Source organism: Camelus dromedarius, chromosome 22, assembly GCF_036321535.1.
Source record: "Camelus dromedarius isolate mCamDro1 chromosome 22, mCamDro1.pat, whole genome shotgun sequence".
Classification (NCBI taxonomy): domain Eukaryota; kingdom Metazoa; phylum Chordata; class Mammalia; order Artiodactyla; family Camelidae; genus Camelus; species Camelus dromedarius.
The window spans coordinates 17946366-17965741 of NC_087457.1; the positions used below are offsets into that span (position 1 = coordinate 17946366).

Here is a 19376-nt window from a genome sequence, read left to right on the forward strand (position 1 = left end):
AAAATGAGATGCAAATTCCATTCATATGGAACACTCGGGATGAGTCAAGCCTGAGGTTTCCATGACATCTGCTCATTTCCTAGAGTCACACTCTAAGAACATGTGTGTAGGCTTTGTGGAGGGCGTGTGCTCTGCAGGAATGTTCTGGTAACAATTAAGGAGGCCTTGTGGACTGGGATTAATGGTGATTGCCTGGCCTGCATGGAGAGACCTAAGCTTCACTGCTCAGACTCATTTGGCCCTTGTATTCTGTGGCCCTCCCCGGTGACAACAGCCCCTCTGGGTGGATGAGACAGTCCTGACGGTCCCCCATTCAGACTGAGGAATACTCGAGACACCCTCTACATGGAGTCCAGACCCTCATCCTCAATTCAGAGAGGAGGAGAAGGAACATCTCCAGCAGCAGGTGCACTGCATGCTCCACATCTAATGAAAGGCATTACTGTTTTAACTTTGTCCAGGAAAGTTCCTTAGGATATAACTGGCTAGCTGTCCATCAAAACTTACATCAAACTGACCAAGATCCAAGTGTCTCTATCTTCACCTCAAGAGCAAACCAACCATGTAACCAGAAAAACAGAGCTACAAGGACATATCCACCGGTTCTGACACGTTTCCACTAGGTAACATCTCTGAAATCGGCACACATCTTACAATACGGTTTCATCAGCAGTGTTACTGGTTCACCTGACCTTGCAACCAATTCAGTGAAATTCTGTACATGCACACAGAACACCCAAAGTACTGGCCTCATCACTCAATCAGGTTTACTGTAGCCGGCAACATATGTCAAGGACCTAACACTTAAAATCACAGAATCAATATTTTTCATTGTGTTCAAGGAACTCAAGAATAACATATCCAGAAATTATCTGCTAAGCATTTCAGTCCCTGCAGCAGTACCAGAGACAATTAAGAGATGTCTTGAAGTGGGGTTTAAAAAAAAAAAGTCAACTTGTAACATCCAGGTGTTGGACAGATCAGATTGGAGTATTATGAACCACAACTAGAACACATTTGTGAAAAACACCACAGCGAAGAAACAACCTCTGAAACATTTTAAAACTGCAGTGGCAGGGGATGCAGGCAAATGGGCTTGCCAATACTCTTGGTGGGAGTATAAGTTAGTACAGTGTTTCTAGAGAAGATTTGGCAATAGACATCGAAATGTCTTAAAAAGGAATGTAAGGCCTTTGACCCAGAAATTCCACTTCCAAGAGCCTAAGCTAAGGAAATCAGCACGGGTGCACTCACAGATTTAGCTTGGAGGGGGTACAGCACCATTTACATCACAAAGCTGGAAACAAGCTCCTTGCTCCTCAATAAGGAATGGGTTAAATATATTAAGGCATATCCTTAAGACAGCTTAGTATGAAGAATTAAAAACGGAGCTGCAGAACTTATCCACTGGCATGCAGAGATGTTCATTACTTAATATCAAATGAAAAGAAAATCAAATGTAAGTGAACACTACAATAGTTTGATCTCATTTTTGTTAAAACAGGGGAGTGTGTGTGAGTGTGTAAGCTCACCTGTATTTTTGGAGGTGAGGGAGGAAGAGGAGGGTGTCATCTAGGTGAATTTATCTGCCAGTAAGGAAAAAAAAAAGGTTTCACCTGGAAGAAAAAAAGGGGGGGGGGGACTGGGGCACAATGTGATTCGATTAGGTAAACAAACGGCTTAATGCATCTTGGAAGTCTCAATCCTAAAAAGCAGATAAATTAAAAATCCAGTGGAGTTATTATTTTAATGTTAGGAGAAATGACTGTAGAATTAAGTGCATAACAGCTATTAAAATAAACAATAATATCCCAGGAGATGATCTCTGCTGCACCCCGAAGCTAAGCTGCGGCCCAGTGCTGTAGGAGTGGGTACCACAGCTGTCCAGCACAACAAAAAATGGCATGAATATCCTCAGAGCTTTCGATAAAGGAAGGGAAACCATCTCAGGACTTTACAATCAACAGTATGCTTTAGTCTCTATCCCATCTCTGCATGACTGCGAATGAATCCACGAGGGTGGGGAGGAAAATGAAGTATTTATGGCACTTTTTCCAAAGAATAGGATTGCAATTTCCATTTAGAAAATATAATACTTATTAGGTTTGCGGAGACTTCAGAAAGCATCGGAATGAGCTGGAGGACCGAAGTCAAATTGCCAGGTTTCTATGCCTGGGTCTCCTGCACTGAGCAGCTTTCTGGGCTGACGTCATTAATGAACAAGGAAAAACACTTTTTTGTGGAGTTCAGGCTTAAGCTCGTACCAATTGGATTTTTCTGTAGAATCATGACCCACAATTTACAGTAATAGAAATAAGAGCAATTTTCACATTGATTGCGGGTCTGTGGAGTGTTTTGGAAGGGAGAAGGGGGGGGCAGTTTAACAGTTAAAACTTCTCCAATGAGTATCCGCCAAAAATCAGAAACTCACTATATTCCAAAGCCCTACAAGTATTTTGGAGTCTCTGCTCCCTCCCTACTGGCTTTTGTTTTTGTTTTTAAGATACAGAGTCAGCAGGCTGGGTGCACTATGACCAAATGGCAACAGATGCTAGTCTTGCAAAGGGCAAGACGCTTCCCTTTGATCATCCAAGAACATTCCTGATCAGGACATTTTCCCTTTGATTCAAGGTTTACCAGTAGTTGCACAAATGGAAGAGCTACAGAGAGTGGCTCCTCCGCCCAACACACACTTCAGACACACTTCATTCCTGAATCCACGTCAACCACAAAGGCACCTACCTATGTAAAGGACGCATGTCGGGAACGTTCAGTCTTAGTCACCAAAGCTGATGCAGAAACGGTTCTCAATGCAGAGAATTCTAGCACTTTCTATGGCATAATTATAAGTGCTTCAATACACAGAGTAGATTATCACTGGCATTTTAATCTTTTTCTTGGTAAAAATACAGGCGATGTTAGAGATAATAACTGATATTTTGCAAATGAAAAACATGCCCAATGGATATTGCATACAAGCCTCCGAACGAATCTAAGTCAATATATATTTCCATGTCTGAAAATTACTAACACCACATCAGAAACCTTTCTGTAAAGTTTATGCATTAAGAAAATGGGAAAACCTACCAACACACCAGACACTGGCTTTTAACAAGAATAATTTTCCCCTGTAAACCTTGGAATTTACAACGATCACATCTCTTTTAAACAATACTACACCCCTCGAATCAAATTTAAGATAGAGGCTCTCAACATACTTAATATACAAACAAAAGCCTTTCATACTGGGATCTGAGCACGGGCCTTAATCTTATCTCTGCAGTTCTGTTAAGTGTCTGGTGTGGTGACGGTAAACCACCTCTCTGCCCCCAACACACTACACTGTACCCACCAAATACATCAGTAGGCCTTTCTAAAAATATAGTTACAATACAAAGCCTAAAAACAGTAGGTAACAATGCTTCTTTGAGAAGATGTTTGTCAGTTTAAATGTTCTGAAAACTAAGTAAACCACAAAACCATTTTCAACAAAATGTGTGTTTCTAATTATTAGTGGGAAGATTTATATTCCTGGGGCAAAAAAAAAAAAAAAAAAAAAGGTATGCCTGGAAGAGAAGTTGGTTGCTGCAAGTCAGCAAGAATTTGTAAAGGCAAAATAATTTTGATAAGACACAACTACTTTCCTAGCAATATAAATTCAGGATCCTGCTGTATAAATACTGATATAAGGAATGATCACATTAAAGTGAAAAGCAGCAGCATTCCAAAGCACGGACACGGCCCAACGCTGCTTCATCGTGGCCCACGGTCTAACACAAAAATGATTCAAGTGCCTTCTGTTCGTCAACCGGCAGAAATTACTGGCTCTTATCAGTTTAGATTTTTTTTTTAATCAGTTCAGATTTAGAAAAATGAAGACAGTAGTTAGTGCAGTATTCAAATCTTCAATTTATAGGGTATTTATTTTCCAATTGCAGCACCCCAACAAAGAGATCCTACAAAACATCCTTTTCCTCTCCCTTCCCTAGTCTGTATTTTGGCATTTTGCTAGTGATGGTTTTTCAAGTAGCAGCTGAAAGCCAAGGTGAAAGCTGAAGGTCACAGCAGGTATAAGGCTGCCCAGCCTGGTTCTTTTTTGCATGTTGGGGGTATGAAGCCACACCCTCCCCAAGAACCACCCTCCCCCCGCCTCACTCTTAAACCTCTCTGGCACTCACAGTGAGTACCGCCTGGTATTTTGGACTTTGGGGAGTGTGAGCAGGGCAGGAATCTTCTTTCTCCCCTCCCCCAAGAGAATGGCTACAGCAGAGATTAATTTCCGAGCTCTGGTTTTCTGCATAAGCCCTCCTCAAAACACAAAGACTCAGGATGGGCCTTAAAGGGTCCTTTTGTTTAGAGAGGGTCATTTCCTGCCGTTAGCTCACACCCAGAAACTCCCACCCATTTCTCTAGGAGAGGCACTGATTTTCTTAGTGAAAAACAAACAAACAAAAAAACAATCTCAGGCTTAAAACCATTCCCCTCCAAACAGCCTCCCCACCTCTGCCCCGGATGTATCTGGGCTGTCCACATCACTTAAGGGAGGTGAAATTGGGATGGTGTAGAAAAATGGCAGTGGAGTTAAGGCTCTTTTAAAGCACAGCAGGCGTTGTCTGTCCATCTCTCTCTACATTTTAGCCAGGGAAACAGACACTTCAATGACTTGTGCCGAGTTCCTTAGGAAAAGGGATAATTTAAAAAAGGGGGGGGGGGGGACCGATGATTTGATCAAGAACTAACACAAGGATTTATATATATACACCACTGGTTCTAAGACTATCAGACAGTGGATGATGGTAGTTTAAAAAGTTTGCTCAAGGCCAAGTACTATGACATCATACATGAGGGTAATCCAACAGCCTGCGTTTTCATGAGTACATTAGCGAGCTCGATTAACAGGCAGCCTGATGACCAAAAGCAATGCCGACTTAGATTTCTTTCATCCTGAAAAGTCATCTGTTGTGTTCCGCAGTGAATAAACACAGCTCCTGAGTCCGTAAGGCCGCCAAGTGGGTATCGACTGTGGCTGTGCGGGGCCTCCGGAAAAGGTTCACGGGCTCAGAGTGGCCGCTCCCGCAAGGCTACCCACACAGGTGCTCCACGGCTGGATTCGGCCAGCCAAAGCCCGCACTATCCCGGGCTGCGTGCCTTTTTACTTTGTAGGCAAACGGAGGAAAGCACGTGGAACTGGAGGCTAGACTAAATCAAAGGACTGAGAGTGCTAAGTCTATCTCCAAATCAGTTCCACCTGGGTTATTAACATTAACCCTTTGCAACCCAAAAGTCTCACCTACCAAAAAAAAGTCAAAGTCATCTTGCCCGTTTTTACTCCATGGGAGGCCGACATTTCACTCCTGCTTCTGTGGAATTATGTAGTTGGTTTCCATTCTAACTGGACAAAGGGAAGGGCTCCTTTATATGTGAAAAACTGCTGCATATCGCCCCCCCCCGAGACAGACACAGACAGACAGACACAACAGGCTCTAGCACTTACCATCCAAAATTTCTGGCTTAAAAGCAAGTGGTAATTGTACTTTCTGATAATTAAGTGGGGATGGGGATCCAGAAGTGATCATCTTGAAGGCAGCAATTAATTAAAATTTAATCTAAAAACTGCTAGAAAAGGTTTATGATGATGTGGTATATTCTACAGACCTCTGAACCTGACAGTTGGTTTGTATTCCAGTCATTTAACAAATAACTTACTTATTGGGTTGTTCCTGGCATTGTTCTAGGCATTGTGGTTACAGTCTTAAGATAGGAGTCACATTTAAGGCGTGCAAGACAAGTAAGTACCAGAGGTAATGTGAGTGAGTAAAAAGTACTATCTGGAAAATAAGAGGGATGTGATCATGGTTGAGAATGTGGGACTACTTTAAACTTGGAGGTCAAAGGGCTCTCTGGGTAACATCTGATCTGAATAAACGACAAGGATGAGGCTGCCATGAACATCTGGGTGTCTGGGTGTGTGGTTTTCCAGGCAGCAGAATAGCATGCACAAAGGCCCTGAGGCAGGAACAGGTTTGGCAAGTTGGAGATACCTAAGTAAGGCCCAAGCAGCTGAACCATAATGAATGAAGCTGATTCCTGCTGGATGAGGTCAGAGAGCCCAGCTGGGCCCAGATCACATGAACCTCGTGTACGGCTGAGAGATTTTAAGCTCCTACCACCAACTGCAAATAAAGCCTCACACAAATTACTTTGTCTCTCAGAGCCTCAGTTTCCTTATCCCTAAGCACGGGCTGAGAACATTTCATTTGGTTTAAGTGCGATGTTTAAAACAAAATAGACATTACTCATTAAATGCTTAGTGAATTCATGGGCAAAAAAACCGTAAATACTTTTACAAGTTGGATTATATCTGGACATGCACCTGATCTTCAATTTGCCCTCCAATTTTCCTACACATGTTAAGACGAAAAAGGAAATTCTTGCAACAAAAATGGCCTCAGTGCTAGTTCTGACAATCCCCCCACCCCATTGTTGGAAAAATGCTTGGAGGTCCTGGAAAAGAAGGAACCAGGTTTTGAAGGATAGAGAGGGGAGAAGGCAGAACAACAGTGATCTGGCCTAATGATGGCTGACTGGACTCCAGGACCTCTCCTGTTCCTTCTACAGCAGGGAGAAGCAATTACCAACGTTTTCAGTCCCCTGTCACCCAGCACCCTAGGGCAGGCGGAGGACGGAAATGCATGTCTGTGTGTGCGTCCCTCCCCCACCCCAAAACACATCCTGCAGGCTTAGAGGGATACTGTATTTAAAAACAGATGCCTCTTTGGAAGCTCACACATTTTAAGTCCTGTAAATCACACATGCTGGGGAAAGTAATTACACTTTCGTCGCACTTCCCCTCGGAGCACAAAGGAAACTCTGGTACTTCTGTAATAAGATAGCACTTTCTGTGCAGTCCCTTCTCTCATGAGGCCTCAACAACCCATCCTCTAGGTGGGCATAAGAGAAATTTTCACAAAACAAGATCCTGGGGATTCGGGGGGGAAAAAATTTTTTTTAAATCTGTAGGATTTCTTAGAGTAACGTTGGCCACCTGCCAGCACATCTACCTGGTGACAGAAAAATTTACGAAAAGCGGAGTAAGGAACGTCATTTTTAAAAAGTCAACTCATGAGAAATAAAAATTAAAGTAGAAACTGGTCCATCCCTAACTTCTTTTCATGCGTTGGTGACATGTACCTCAATCTTGAGACTCCCAGATTTCTGCAAAATCCTTGGGGCTGACTGGATTGAGCTAGGCTGCTCTGGCACTCCCTCCACACTTTAAATTTGTGTAACAATACTGTATTACAGCCTGGAATTTGGAACCATCTTCGTGGTGTGATTGGCATTTATTACTACCATTTCGTTTTTTTCTCCAGTAGTCTACATAATGTGCATCATAATGGTTGCAGCAGGGTTATAACCTAGAAGAAATACAAATGCAATTGCTGTTTTCTTAAATTCCTGAGCTACTTTTCCTTATTCACGAGCTGACAGTTAGCTGTGAACAGAAAAAGCAAATTTTTAGGAAAGCACGTAAAGAATAAACTGAAAATGTGACCCACAGAAAACACTTTGGGTCTAGCCAAAGGCTCATGCTTATCCCCACGCCACCCCCCATTAAAGTTTAAAAAAAAAAACAAAACAGAGCAACTTGGTAAATTTTCTTCTTAGAAAAACACTCAAGTGTCTCCAGGCCTTCCACCTCTACCTTCCAAAACCATCTACAAATTTTATGGTAGAGCGTGATCTTCCCTTCTAGGTACAGGGTTGGGAAAAGAAAAATTGAAGCAGAAGTCTGGAAATTAACTGCAAATTTTAGAGGAAAACAATTTCCAAAGACTGTTGATGAGAGTAAAAAAAAAAAAAGTATTTGAAATATACTATATATACCTCGATTTTTTTAAGCTCCCCCGAATCAGGCTTTCAAACGGTAAAGTATACTAGACACTATTATAACTAGGCAGACTATATGCAAAATATTTTTATGATCCTAAATTAAAAAGTGCTTTTAAAAAAAATCTGCTTCAATTTTTCCTGAGAATTTCCAGTTCTCCCTTTTTTTTTTTTAAAGACATAGCTTCAAATTTTAGGTAAACTGTCTCTTTTGTTGCCTACCCTCACAAGGTTTCCTAGAAACTGGGGCCCCACACCCTCTCCAGTTTTCTGGGCACTCAATGCGTATTACCCACCTTTTCGTTACCAGCTATATATTCTGCAATTGTTCTGAAAATTTCTTTGCAAGATCAGACGTTCTCCTCTGCATCTCAAACCCAATCTCTTCACCTCCCAGTTGCCCTCTTTTCTTCCCCTATCAATGTATTTTCTACTTCTACAAATACAACCACCATTCAGCTAGTCATCCAACAGAGAAACCCAAGAGGATCGACGGATGAAAACTCCTAGTCTTCTCCCCTGGCATCTGAAGGTTACTGCAGTCCCTAAACACCTCCCCAGCCCCTGGCTCACTCCCACCGCCAGCCACTGCCTTATTTTGTGACAGGACTCCAGCAGCATTAGCCTCGAAACCCACTGTATCCCCTTCCACACTGGAACGTCCCAGAATGCCACATTCCAGCTGCACAAAAGCCCAGCTCCCATCACAGAAGCGTCCTGTTCCCTGGCGTGGAAGGCCAGCTCCTCCATCCTGTCCCAGGCCAATGCCTCCCCCTCCCCTGTTCATCCTTACTTCCCTTCCTCTCCTGCTCCTTTTCCCTTTTAAGCCTTGGTATCTTCATAGGGGGCCAATCCCTCTGACTGGACCATCTTGCCCCCACTGTCTCAACCCTTTGCTCATCTGTTAAAATCTCAAATGTCACTTTTTTTTTTTAAAGCTTTCTTTGCTATAGCTCCATCACCCTCTCGTCCTTGTAGTGTGGTTGACTGTGTTCTCAACTCAAACTACCACTTCACCTAATTGAACACAGTACTTTATCATACATGTTTACCCAGGGCCATCAGCACTAAACCTGGAGCAATTTAAGACGAAGAGCTGTCACAGCTCTCCCCAGAATCTGCACGTCAAGGCTCCAGTCACTCAACCCCTCAGTGCCTCAGTCACCTCCCCCTAAAATGAGGTTCGTCATCACAGTCATACCTCCATCAGCTTGTTGTGAGGATGAAGTAAGATAATACACATCCAGTGCTCGGCATGTAGTAAATTCTCAAAAGTTAGCAGTCACCTCCTGAGTAAATGGTTAAAAAGATTTCTGAAAATTTCCCAGGATCAAATATTTCAGTATTTTCTTCTCTCTGTGCTCAGCAAAGACGACAAACTAGGCAACTTTGTTCCAGTAAGCTCCGCGGTCAAGCGCTCACCCTTCCCCTCCACATGCACAATACACTGAAGTGGTCTGAAATATTCTCCCAGTGCACTTCAAGATAGGGGTCTGAGTTCCAGGAATCATTACCAAGTCATCCCTGCAGGACAGACAGGCTCACCCCCATCAGGGGAGGACATCCTCTTATCAGCACAGCATCAATTTAAATACCTGGTTCCTGCTGGCCTCAAGCCCAAAGAGCCATGCGGCCACTTTTGCCCCAGCTAGTATTAAGGTTCATTCTCTTCATTCCTTCCTAAATTTTTTCTTTGACCAAAGCAAGCACTGTTCAAGAGAAACACTGGCATTCCCCTTCCCCTACCCCCAAGCAGACACGAAGGTGCCAAATGAAACTGAACACAAACATTCCAAAGTGGCCATCACACTGAGCAGGCTTGTTTGGAAATGCAGGGAGCTCGATGCTCTTCCACCTAACCAGGGCTTCCGGAGGCCCTTGCCCAAAAGGTTAAGCTGAATCCTGCAGCAGAAACCAACTTCTAGTGGTGAAACCAACTGCATCTCGGAACAAGCAGACCCACGTTGGCAGTGGCTGGTGGATGGACCAGGCACACTGGCCCGTGAGGGCAAACAGAGGCTGTGGATGCCAGGGTGGGGTCCATCCATAAGCGGCTCTAAATCCCACATTCAGTAAGTGGCTGCTTTTAGGCAGCTTAGGCATTCAAGGTCATCACCACCAACCCTACCAGTAAGGGTCTTTCGTATATTTATAAATTATTTATAAAGAATTATGTGTGTACATGTTTGTGTGTGTGGTACTTACCTGGTGCTGGGGTACTAACTTTGGGAAGATACTGGAGACACTGTGATAAGAGGGCAGAGAGCTTTAAACACAAACACAAACACACATACACGAAAGTAATGATCCAGTACAGTACCTTCTCCTGAAATTCTGCAGAAAGTCATCTCTTTGGAAATAGGACATTCAGATGGGACTGAACTTGGGATGGTACTTGCAAAATGTAGGCTGAAACTTGACGTCTGCCTTGAAAGCAGCTCAAACTAGATCAAGAGGGGAAAAGGCAGCTGACGCAAACGGTGTGCAGAGTATGTACGGAGGTACACTGGAGCAATCTTGAGTGTCAGATTTGGACTTTGAGTGCTGAACGAGTTGGGGCATCGGAGGTTGCAACAGTTTGTGTTAGGATGATTGAGACAGCATTTTAGAACAAGGAGAGCAGTGGAAGATCACTAGGAAGAGACAGGATAAAGGAATGAGTAAGATAAACATTGTGAGAAAAGGCCAAGAGGAACAGAAGAGGCCTGATTCCCACCGCAAGGCTTGGGAGCAAAACCAACCAAAATGCAACCAGCCCAATGGTTTTGTGACACCTACAGATACTACAAGGAAACTTAATGAAATCTTCAAAGTGAAAAGGCATCTGATTGGTTTTGTTCCTACGTCCATTCGAGGAAATTCAGAAAACAAAGGAAAGCATCAGAAAGTAAGTAAAAAATGATCTGTAATCCACTAGTTTTTATTACTGTTTGGTTACTGTAAAGAATTGGCATCACATAATATAAAACTTTTAATTCTGCTCTTTTCACTTAATGTCGTGAGAATTAGCCCCTCAATTAAAATGCAGAAGCTGGAAGAGAAAGTCAGATTCTCCCCTAAGCATTTAGAGGGAGCGAGGTGATGCTAACACCTTGATTCCAGATTTCTAGCCTTCAAATCTGAGAAATAAATTCGTTGTTTTAAGCCACCAAAGAAATTTACACACACACTTTAAAAATGCGGCTTTTAATGGATACATAATATTCTCTTTGAGGAATTTCACCAATTTACTTGGCAATTTCCCTCTTAGACATAGTATTTGAATTTTCACTATCGTAAATAACTCTAATAATCGTCCCTATGAATAAATCTTTGTGCGTGTTTATTATTTCCTTAGGATAAATTTCTAAATAAAAGCATGGAGTCAAAGGGCTTGAAATTTTGATATATAGTGCCAAAGTCCTTCAGAAAGCTGCAGTAATTCATAACCCCATTGCTGCGCACAAGAATTTCCACTTTATTGCCTCATCACCAGTGTCAAACACTTCTATCCTCAAAGCAAAAATTAAGATGAACCTTCTAAAATTATACGAAAGCATCTCCAGTAAGAACTTCTACCCTATCCGATCTACCTCTCCAACAAATGCCTTAGAGACAGACGACTGCCCGTGAGCATAAGGGTTTATCAGGGAAATTTTAAAACCCCTACTGGAAAAACAATTCATAAGTGCATGTCGTATTGGCTGTGGTCTTGCTACCACCATTCTACTATGAAGTTACCACATTTTCACCCAAAATGCTGTCACCAAACCCTATTTATGACTGAAGTATAAGTTTACTGTATTTGATTTGATTTGGAGTAACAAGACTCCAAACTTGGTTAAACTGTACAAAACCATTCTGTATTTTTCCCAAGTCATAATGTAAATTAATATTAATGTTCAATGAAAACCTGAGGTTGCCACATCGAGCTAACATGGTACCCTCTCTCTCTGCCAATCCCTCTTAACAGTTTTCTTCATGAATCCGATATTTGCGCAAAATTAGTATTTTAAAAGAGGGAATGCGAAGTAAAGATTTGTGTTAACTTTTGAAGACCTGACTTTGTGATTTCTGCCCCACAGCTGCCAGACATCTTTTTTGATCAATTTTCCAACAAGGTCAAGCTTTTTGTTTTAGTTTTAAATACAAAGAATGTTCAGTCAAAGCAATTTAAGGAGAAATTACTCTAACACCAGTGCTTCAGTATAATAAAACACCTTTTAGAAATGATTTGTAAATCAGCCTGAAAAATACTCAATGACATGGATAAAAGTAAAAATAAACCCAAATTACCTATTTATCTTTCTTTCCAAAAAAAGAAAGCTTCCGTTTTGAAAATTCAGTGACCAAAAATAATTTCTATTTACAAGAATAGGCTGTCCCAATATACAAAACTTAAATAAGACATATAATTATGTCTAGTACTCATGTATTAATTTTAATAGTCAAGTATGAAATGCCAAAGGTGTTTTAAGAGAATATTGTCTAGTCCAAAATTAGAGGCAAATTTTAGGATTATTTTATTCATTGTCAAGTTATGTAAGAAATGATCTAATGCCCTACATATACATATACAGAAAGCTTGTAAATCTTAGATCCCAGTGAGACTTTGACAACTGGTTTTTCTTTACAGGGACAACTTGCATAGGAACAGATGTGTATAGCACACTAGAAGCCAGAAAGCCAGATGTATTCTCACTCCTACACAGCTGGCTAGCCAAATCTTATTTTTCCTCAAAGCTTTAAATACTACCCAAAGCAAAAGTCTTCATCCTGCCCACGTTCTCAAAAACTTTCAATGATTAAAAGCTGCAAAAATTCTCCTAAATCCTGGACTGTTCATCCTATTCAATTAGAGCCAAGTAAGTGTTTTAAAGTAAGCTTCAGAAGCGCTCAAACAGGGCTGAAACGTACTGGAAGATAAAAGGAAATCACTTAAAAAATAGGAAAAAAAAAAAAACAAAAAACCCTGGACTTTACAAAGTGGTATAGAAAGCCTAAATTACCTTGATGACTGTGAAATAAACTGTCTTCTCTTAATGATGACCCGACTCACTCTCCTTCCTCAGCTCAATGGCTACCAGAAACTACAAAACACATATTTCCTCTTTTGTCATTATATGTATATACGTCTTACATGTGTGTGTTCTGTTTACTGGAATCCGCAGGCCTGGCTTTTAAATGTGTTTGAGAGCAAATTGCTGATCGCTGGGTGGGCAGGGAAAGGGTCCAGGGCGGTGGTTTTGTATAATGCTGAGCACATTAATGGGACTCACCCAATACCATATTTATTTTACTTGTGGCTTTCAGGGTTAGGAAAAAGAGGTTAGGAGTTTTTCAATACAAAACATAAACCCAAAACAGGGAACTAGGGCAAAATTACCTAGATCATTTAGGCCAACTGACTTTCTTTTCCTGAATTTTCAACATTAGAAAACCTCTCTCTTCAAAGTGTATCTGTTTTGTAGGCTCCACCTCTTGTGCAACTTGGTTTCTGAAATGTTTTGGACTGTCCCTTTATTTTTAAAATAAAAAAGTGTCTGGCTAAAAACGGATACTTCCTAGAGCCACGTATCATTCCCACCTGAGAAGAAACACTGAAAGGGCAACAGGACGGGTATGACGCAGAGACTGTGCTGGGATCACCTGTGTGTGATTCCACTTGGACACCACCTCGCACAGTGAAAGACACTCAGGAACAGGGCAGACAAGTCAGTGCTGGAGGCAGTGAGGCCGAAATTGGTCAAGCAGAAATCTGATTTTTCCCTACTTAATTTGTCAAGTTGGTTATGGTTTGGGGACACTTAAACCAAAACAAATCTTTGGTTTACCTGATTAACTTTCCATTTCTAAGTTCTCAATCAAGTGAACAGAGAAAGATGGTTTCACAGAATATATTCTTACCCTTAGAGGTCAACAGATTGCCAATCTGAGAGTGAACTAGGAAGGTTTTTAAAGCAATTATTATCTCAGTGTGTTAGATGAATTAGTTAATTATAGCAACTCCTTAAAAAAGTACAATTATTTTTAAATTTTTATTTCAGGGGTAGGGAAAATAAGTAGAAAAGCAACCAGTTATGGTTCAAGAAAAAAACAGAACTTGCAATTCAAGTCTCCATCTCTTTGAAAAAGAAGGAATGTCAGTAGTATTCGATCACTTGTAGTATTAAAAAAAAAAAACTAGCCATGTAAACAATGCTTTTCAAAATAATAGTTTATGATAATAAAAGCGATTTCCTCAGGTAAGAAAGCAACTTCTGGCTTATGGCAATTCACCTAGGTTGTACTGTGTTTAGAGTAAAACCTTGTATTTATTTTGTATTGTTCTGCATGGTCTTACGGCTCTCCTCCATCTTCTCCATTTGAATAGTTCCCATTTTACAAGTGTTGAGGGCTTATACGTGTTCATTAAATCCTCTGCAACGTTTGGTTTCACTATCAGAATTTTAGTGTACACAGTTATCTTCATAATAATCGCAACATTCTAACTTTAGAATCAGTTTACCTTTCTGTTAACCTTATATAGGAGGATGCAACACCTGTAGGAATGCTTTATAGGTCATATCCAGATGCATACTTTCTTGCATCTACATACATTCTAAAGTTCCTTTTGGAATGTTTAAGACAGTTTTCCGGGCTTTTTAACAAGTAGGTGAAAAATATTTTTTATTGGGCTCCTGAGAAATGGCTCTGTTCCTGCAGGTACATTAACAGGCTATCACAAATAACCTAACTACAAAATCCTGAAACGTTTGTTCAGGAGTTCCCTCCTACATTTATCGAATTTTATTTCTACCAAAGGAACGCTCCGCAGCCGCAACGTTTTTATCGTTATGGACGCACCACATAAAATTTACGTTCAGACGTCAAAGTCCTATTAAAATAGCCTCGATGATCACTTGGTGAATTGCAAAGTTTGAAACTCTTGTATTCCGCTCCCCACGACCGCAACGCCCCTCAATCTACAAAACCTAGTTACCCAGGTTCGGGGTCTTTGACTCATCAGAGAAGAATGCGGCTGATGAGTTATCTATTAATCCAAAATGCCTCAGCTGGGAAGATTTCACCAAGAACTTTTCACGTTGAAAGGGAGGGGGCAGGGAACCAAAGGTGTCTTTTAACGAGAACTTTCCCCGAGTTTATTCCTTAAACTACACGAACACACCCCACAACTTCCAGCTCTAGATGCAGAACTAAGCGCTGACCCTCCCGGTCCCACTAATCTAAGGTCACCCGGGAGTCACCTCTCGATTCCGCTTTTAAAATCAGGGGCAAACAAAGCTAAGCATTATACTTACAAATACTTTCTCAGGAAAGTCTTCAAAGTTACGCAATTTTAGGCACGCAGACGCGCATGAACCCACAAAAACACACTCTCCCAAGATCCACCGCCCGGGGGCCACAGTTTGGGGCTGCGCCTCGGGGCCAGGGCGATCCCCAAACCCTCCACCGCGACGCCCCGGCTCCGGCGCAGCCTGGCTCCCCGGGACCCGCGCCCCACCGGCCCGGCCGCGCGCACTTCGGAGAAAGCCGTCCCATGTCGTACCCGCCACCGCACCCAGCCCCTCCGTACCTCTTCCTCCTGAAGGTTGGCCTCGTTCGGGGTGTTCTCTTTCTCGGCTTTGCCGCCGTTGTTCATCTTCCCGGTCCTCCCTCGCCGGGCAGGGCTGGGACGCGGGGCTGGGCGAGGACGCGCTCGCCCACTTTTCCCTTCCCCGGGCGCGGGGGGCTGCGGGGGCTGGAGCCGGGGCAGCGGCGGCGCGGCTCGGCTCCGGCTCCTGCGGCGCTGCGAGACTACGGCGGCGGGCGACTCAGGAAGTGCGAGCGAGAGACGGGGCAGGGCGAGGCGCCGGCGGACAGAGAAGGGGACGGAGACAATCGGGACCCGGGAGGGAAACCTGAAGAGGGAGGGCAAGCGGGCGGACGCAAGGGAAGGAAGGAAGGAAGAAAGGATGGGGCGAGGAGCGCGTCCCAGGAGTGAACCCAGAGAGCTGGGGATGTGGACGACGAGGGGCTGGGGGCGGCTGCTGCCCGAGCGTAGTAGCTTCTGGAGCGAGGGGGCGAGGGGTACCCGGAGAGGAGCAGGAGGAGGTGCGGGGCAGCGGGGTGCGGCTGGGACCCAGAGAGCCGCGGAGTGCACGCTCCTGGCTGGCTGACTCTGGGAAGTACGGGCTCCAAGCAGCTCCCCTTCTCTCGCCTGCCTTCCTCCCTCCCCTCTCTCCACCCTCCCTTCCTCCCCACCTCCTCTTTCCTCCGCCCTCCCTGGACGTGGGCTGCAGGCTGGAGCCCGGAGGGACGGGACGCGGGACGGCAAAGCCCCCCGCGGGAGGAGGGGCTGCGCGGAGGGCGGCTGCCCTGCGGCCGGATGGCGCGCGCCGGGGAGGGGCCGCGGGCGGAAGCGGCAGACCCCAGCCCCCGACACAGCGGTAGGTCGGAGGGCGAGGTCCGAGGAGGGAGAAGGAAGAGGGTCGGGTCCTCTCGCTCGCTCGGCCCCTGGGGGCCCCGGCGGCTAAGTAGGGCGGTGAGCGAGGCTTGGAAAGGGGCTTCGGGGAGCCAGGCCCTGCCCGCGCGAGGACCGGGAAGTGGGATGTGCTACTTTTGTTTGCTTGCTTTTCACAAGGGATTCGCACCCCTGTCCCTCAACCTACACCTCCTTTGCAGTACCAGCTTCGACATATTCCTTCTTAGTCGGCAGCTTGAAATGACAAGACCAGAGAACTCGAGTGATATCCGGGGGCAGCCCGCTCCGAGCCGCCGTTTTCAGGGCGCAACTTCAAACCCACCTCCGACGCCGTTTCCTCCGAAACCTCTCCAGCCTCCTCGCTCTGGCCGGCCCTTGCTCTCCGCGAGGCTTCCCGCGCGGCTCCTCCTCCGATTCCTCTCCAGCCCTTATCAGACTGTCCTGGAATTAGTTGTTTACCTGGCTGCCTCTGATTCTTCTGGGAGATCTTTCTTGGAAGACAGGACCAAGCCCTGTTTATCTTTTGAATCCCACGTTAATTTGAATATGCTACCCGGTGTATAGTAGGCACTCAATAAATATTTGTTGGCTGAGGGACTATTCTTCACTGCCAGCCCAACTGGAGGCCAATACAGATGACATTCCGAGGATCAAAGCAGCTTAAAGAAGGGAGATAGCATTCTGGGAGGTCAGCGCACGAAGCGCCAACGTCTGAAGGAAGAACTGCCTGGTTTCTGTTTCCTCGTCTGTGAAATGGAAGTAGTTCTGTTTATCTCCCAGGAGTTTGCTGTTAGAGATGAGTTGATAGATAAAACTGTAGCACCTGGCACCCATTCTTACCCAGTTAAGTTTACAATACATGGAAACTGACATTAAGGAAATTTCCATTTTTCCTGAGCCATCGAGAACTTTTCCAACGCTATCATTTAAGCTTTCAAACTTAGTGACTGGTACAAACACATACATTTGAAACTCCGAACATCGGTAGATTCTCCCTCACTTCTCACTCCCAGGAATTCTCCCTTACAGCAGGCTGTTCCCTATCAGCACAGCACCAATCACAGTTTCTAATTATTTATTTGCTTGCTTGGCTGTTTGTCTCTCCTTCCCCACCCCTCCCCTACTGGGTATTCTTTACCCTGTACTGGTTTAAGTGCTCCTGGGAATGGGATGGGGGTGGCGCCTGGAATTAAAAGATAAGGCTTCTGCTTTTAGCGAATTTAAAGTGGTGTGGAGACAAGATAACTCCCGACAACATAATCGCAGATCCTGGTTCAAATCTTAGAAAGCAAAGAAAATATTTGTTTTTATGAAGAGAAAACCAGTAGTGATACTTGGATTAACATACTGAATTTTCTAGGGTGGAGGGGAAGTCTGAAGATTTTGATAAAGTGAGTTCATTGCTGTCACGATGTCATTTCTCTCTATGGGAAAAAAAAGTGTATCCCAGATAAAAATAAACCAAGAGTCTATTAAAACTGCAATCGAAGTTCAGGAGCAGCTTAGGTACAGTTAATCTGGAAATTTAAATGGCCTTTTCCTCTTCCAGTTCCTCCCTCAGTTATATGAGGAGCCACGAGGGGGCAATATCTTCCTGAGCAATGGCTGAGTGGTGGTCTTGGGCGCCTGTGCTGACCAGTGATGCCAGAACTTTACCCTCCTTGGCCATTCTTGCCTGTTCCTGAACACACTCCACAGAAAGGCATTGTCTTGCTGGAGCCTGGCAGAGACCCAAGAAGAATGACAATTGACCTAGTCATTGATAGTCCCCGTCAGGCTCCACTTAAGAGTAGGTGAATCTTGTGTGATTCTAGGATTCTGGGAGAACCTCCCCTACCCCCATTCAAGGAAATGTGACTTAATCTAAAACATGGAACCCGATTCCTTTATCTTTAAGCCAAGTTGGCACCTTGTCTATCGTTACAAGTCAAAAACCTCTGGAATAAAAAAATGAGAGTAAGTTCCATGAGAGGATCCTTGTCTGGCTTGTTCACTCTTGTGTCCTCAACATCTAGACAGTGCCTATCACATAGTAGGCACTCAATAATTATTTTCAAATGAATGAACACATTCTTACCAGGTGTTGGTTGTAGGGCCTGGATAATAGTAAGACATCCTTCCAAGATCTTGCACGAAGGACTGAATTAGTGGAGGCATCTTGGCATGGAGAGCACCACAAGGACACTGGGCAGATTCCTGGTAATCATTATTTTGCTGCGGGAGACCCTAGATAGAGAGCTTGTGCAGAATGGAACAACTGGTGAGGTTTCAAAAAATAAAAAGTAAAATCACACCACTCAGCCAGTCAACTGACAGACACATCAGGCAGCTGATACTAAAGCAGGGAGATCTAGAACATACAGTCAGTGGCGAGTGAAATCCAGGTGTTTTCAGAAAAGTGTATGAGGACAGGGTAATATTGTCCTTCCTATGAAAATGGTTTAGAAGACTTTTTTGGAGGAACAATAGAGTAATGTTGCCAACAAAAGTGACTGAAAATCTGTAAAAAGACTAGGTATTTATAAAATTTTGTGAGTGAGGCAAAAGAGTTGTCGGGGGGATATACATTCATTCAGGAAATAAATGATCTTTATGACCTGTTTACTACTTCAAAGAAAAAAGTTTCAAAATGAGATCTCAGTAGCAGTAGTTTCCAGACAAACGAAGAGTTCTAAGACAACAAAAGGATTTTATATCCTAAAAAAAAGAAGTCTAGTGACCAGGAGACATCTGCTTTTTCCCCTGCCCACCACCTCATTGCTTCTGCAAGGTTATATGCTAGATTGAAAGGGAAATGCTGTATGCACCTGTAGTTTTCATTACCCGTCTCTGTTTCTCTGGCAGGGTTCATTTTGAAGCTTCCTTTAAGAAATCTAAACCTATAATTATGTCTTAAATGTTTGTCTCTGGGAATTTCAGACATTAAAGGTCTATTTTGAGGCAATTTGCGTGGCATGGGCTTGATAACTCTGTTAGCACTGAGGCAGAAAGCTGCAGTGTCTACCACGTGCGTTGTGACTGTCTGTTAACTCTTCTGCAGCCT

General features: G+C 43.7%; 1 protein-coding gene and 1 long non-coding RNA gene across 6 annotated transcripts in view; one reads left to right on the forward strand and one right to left on the reverse strand.

Annotated features, from left to right (window-relative positions):
- The window catches only part of RBPMS (RNA binding protein, mRNA processing factor), a 158717-nt gene extending 142608 nt beyond the window's left edge, over nt 1–16109 (reverse strand). For 2 of the 5 annotated variants that reach the window (XM_031440172.2, XM_031440174.2), the window contains exon 1: nt 15446–16108. In XM_031440172.2, coding sequence (XP_031296032.1) covers nt 15446–15511 — 66 coding nt within the window. In that variant the 5' untranslated portion in view covers nt 15512–16108. Of the gene's footprint in view, nt 1–15445 lie in introns of all 5 variants that reach the window. The other 3 variants (XM_031440176.2, XM_031440175.2, XM_031440173.2) reach the window with 3 other exon arrangements.
- Nucleotides 15143–18293, forward strand: LOC116149150 (uncharacterized). Its single transcript, XR_010377329.1, has 2 exons — nt 15143–15460; nt 16534–18293. It is a non-coding gene; the product is annotated as an uncharacterized LOC116149150 (long non-coding RNA).
- The last annotated feature ends 1083 nt before the right edge of the window (nt 18294–19376 follow it).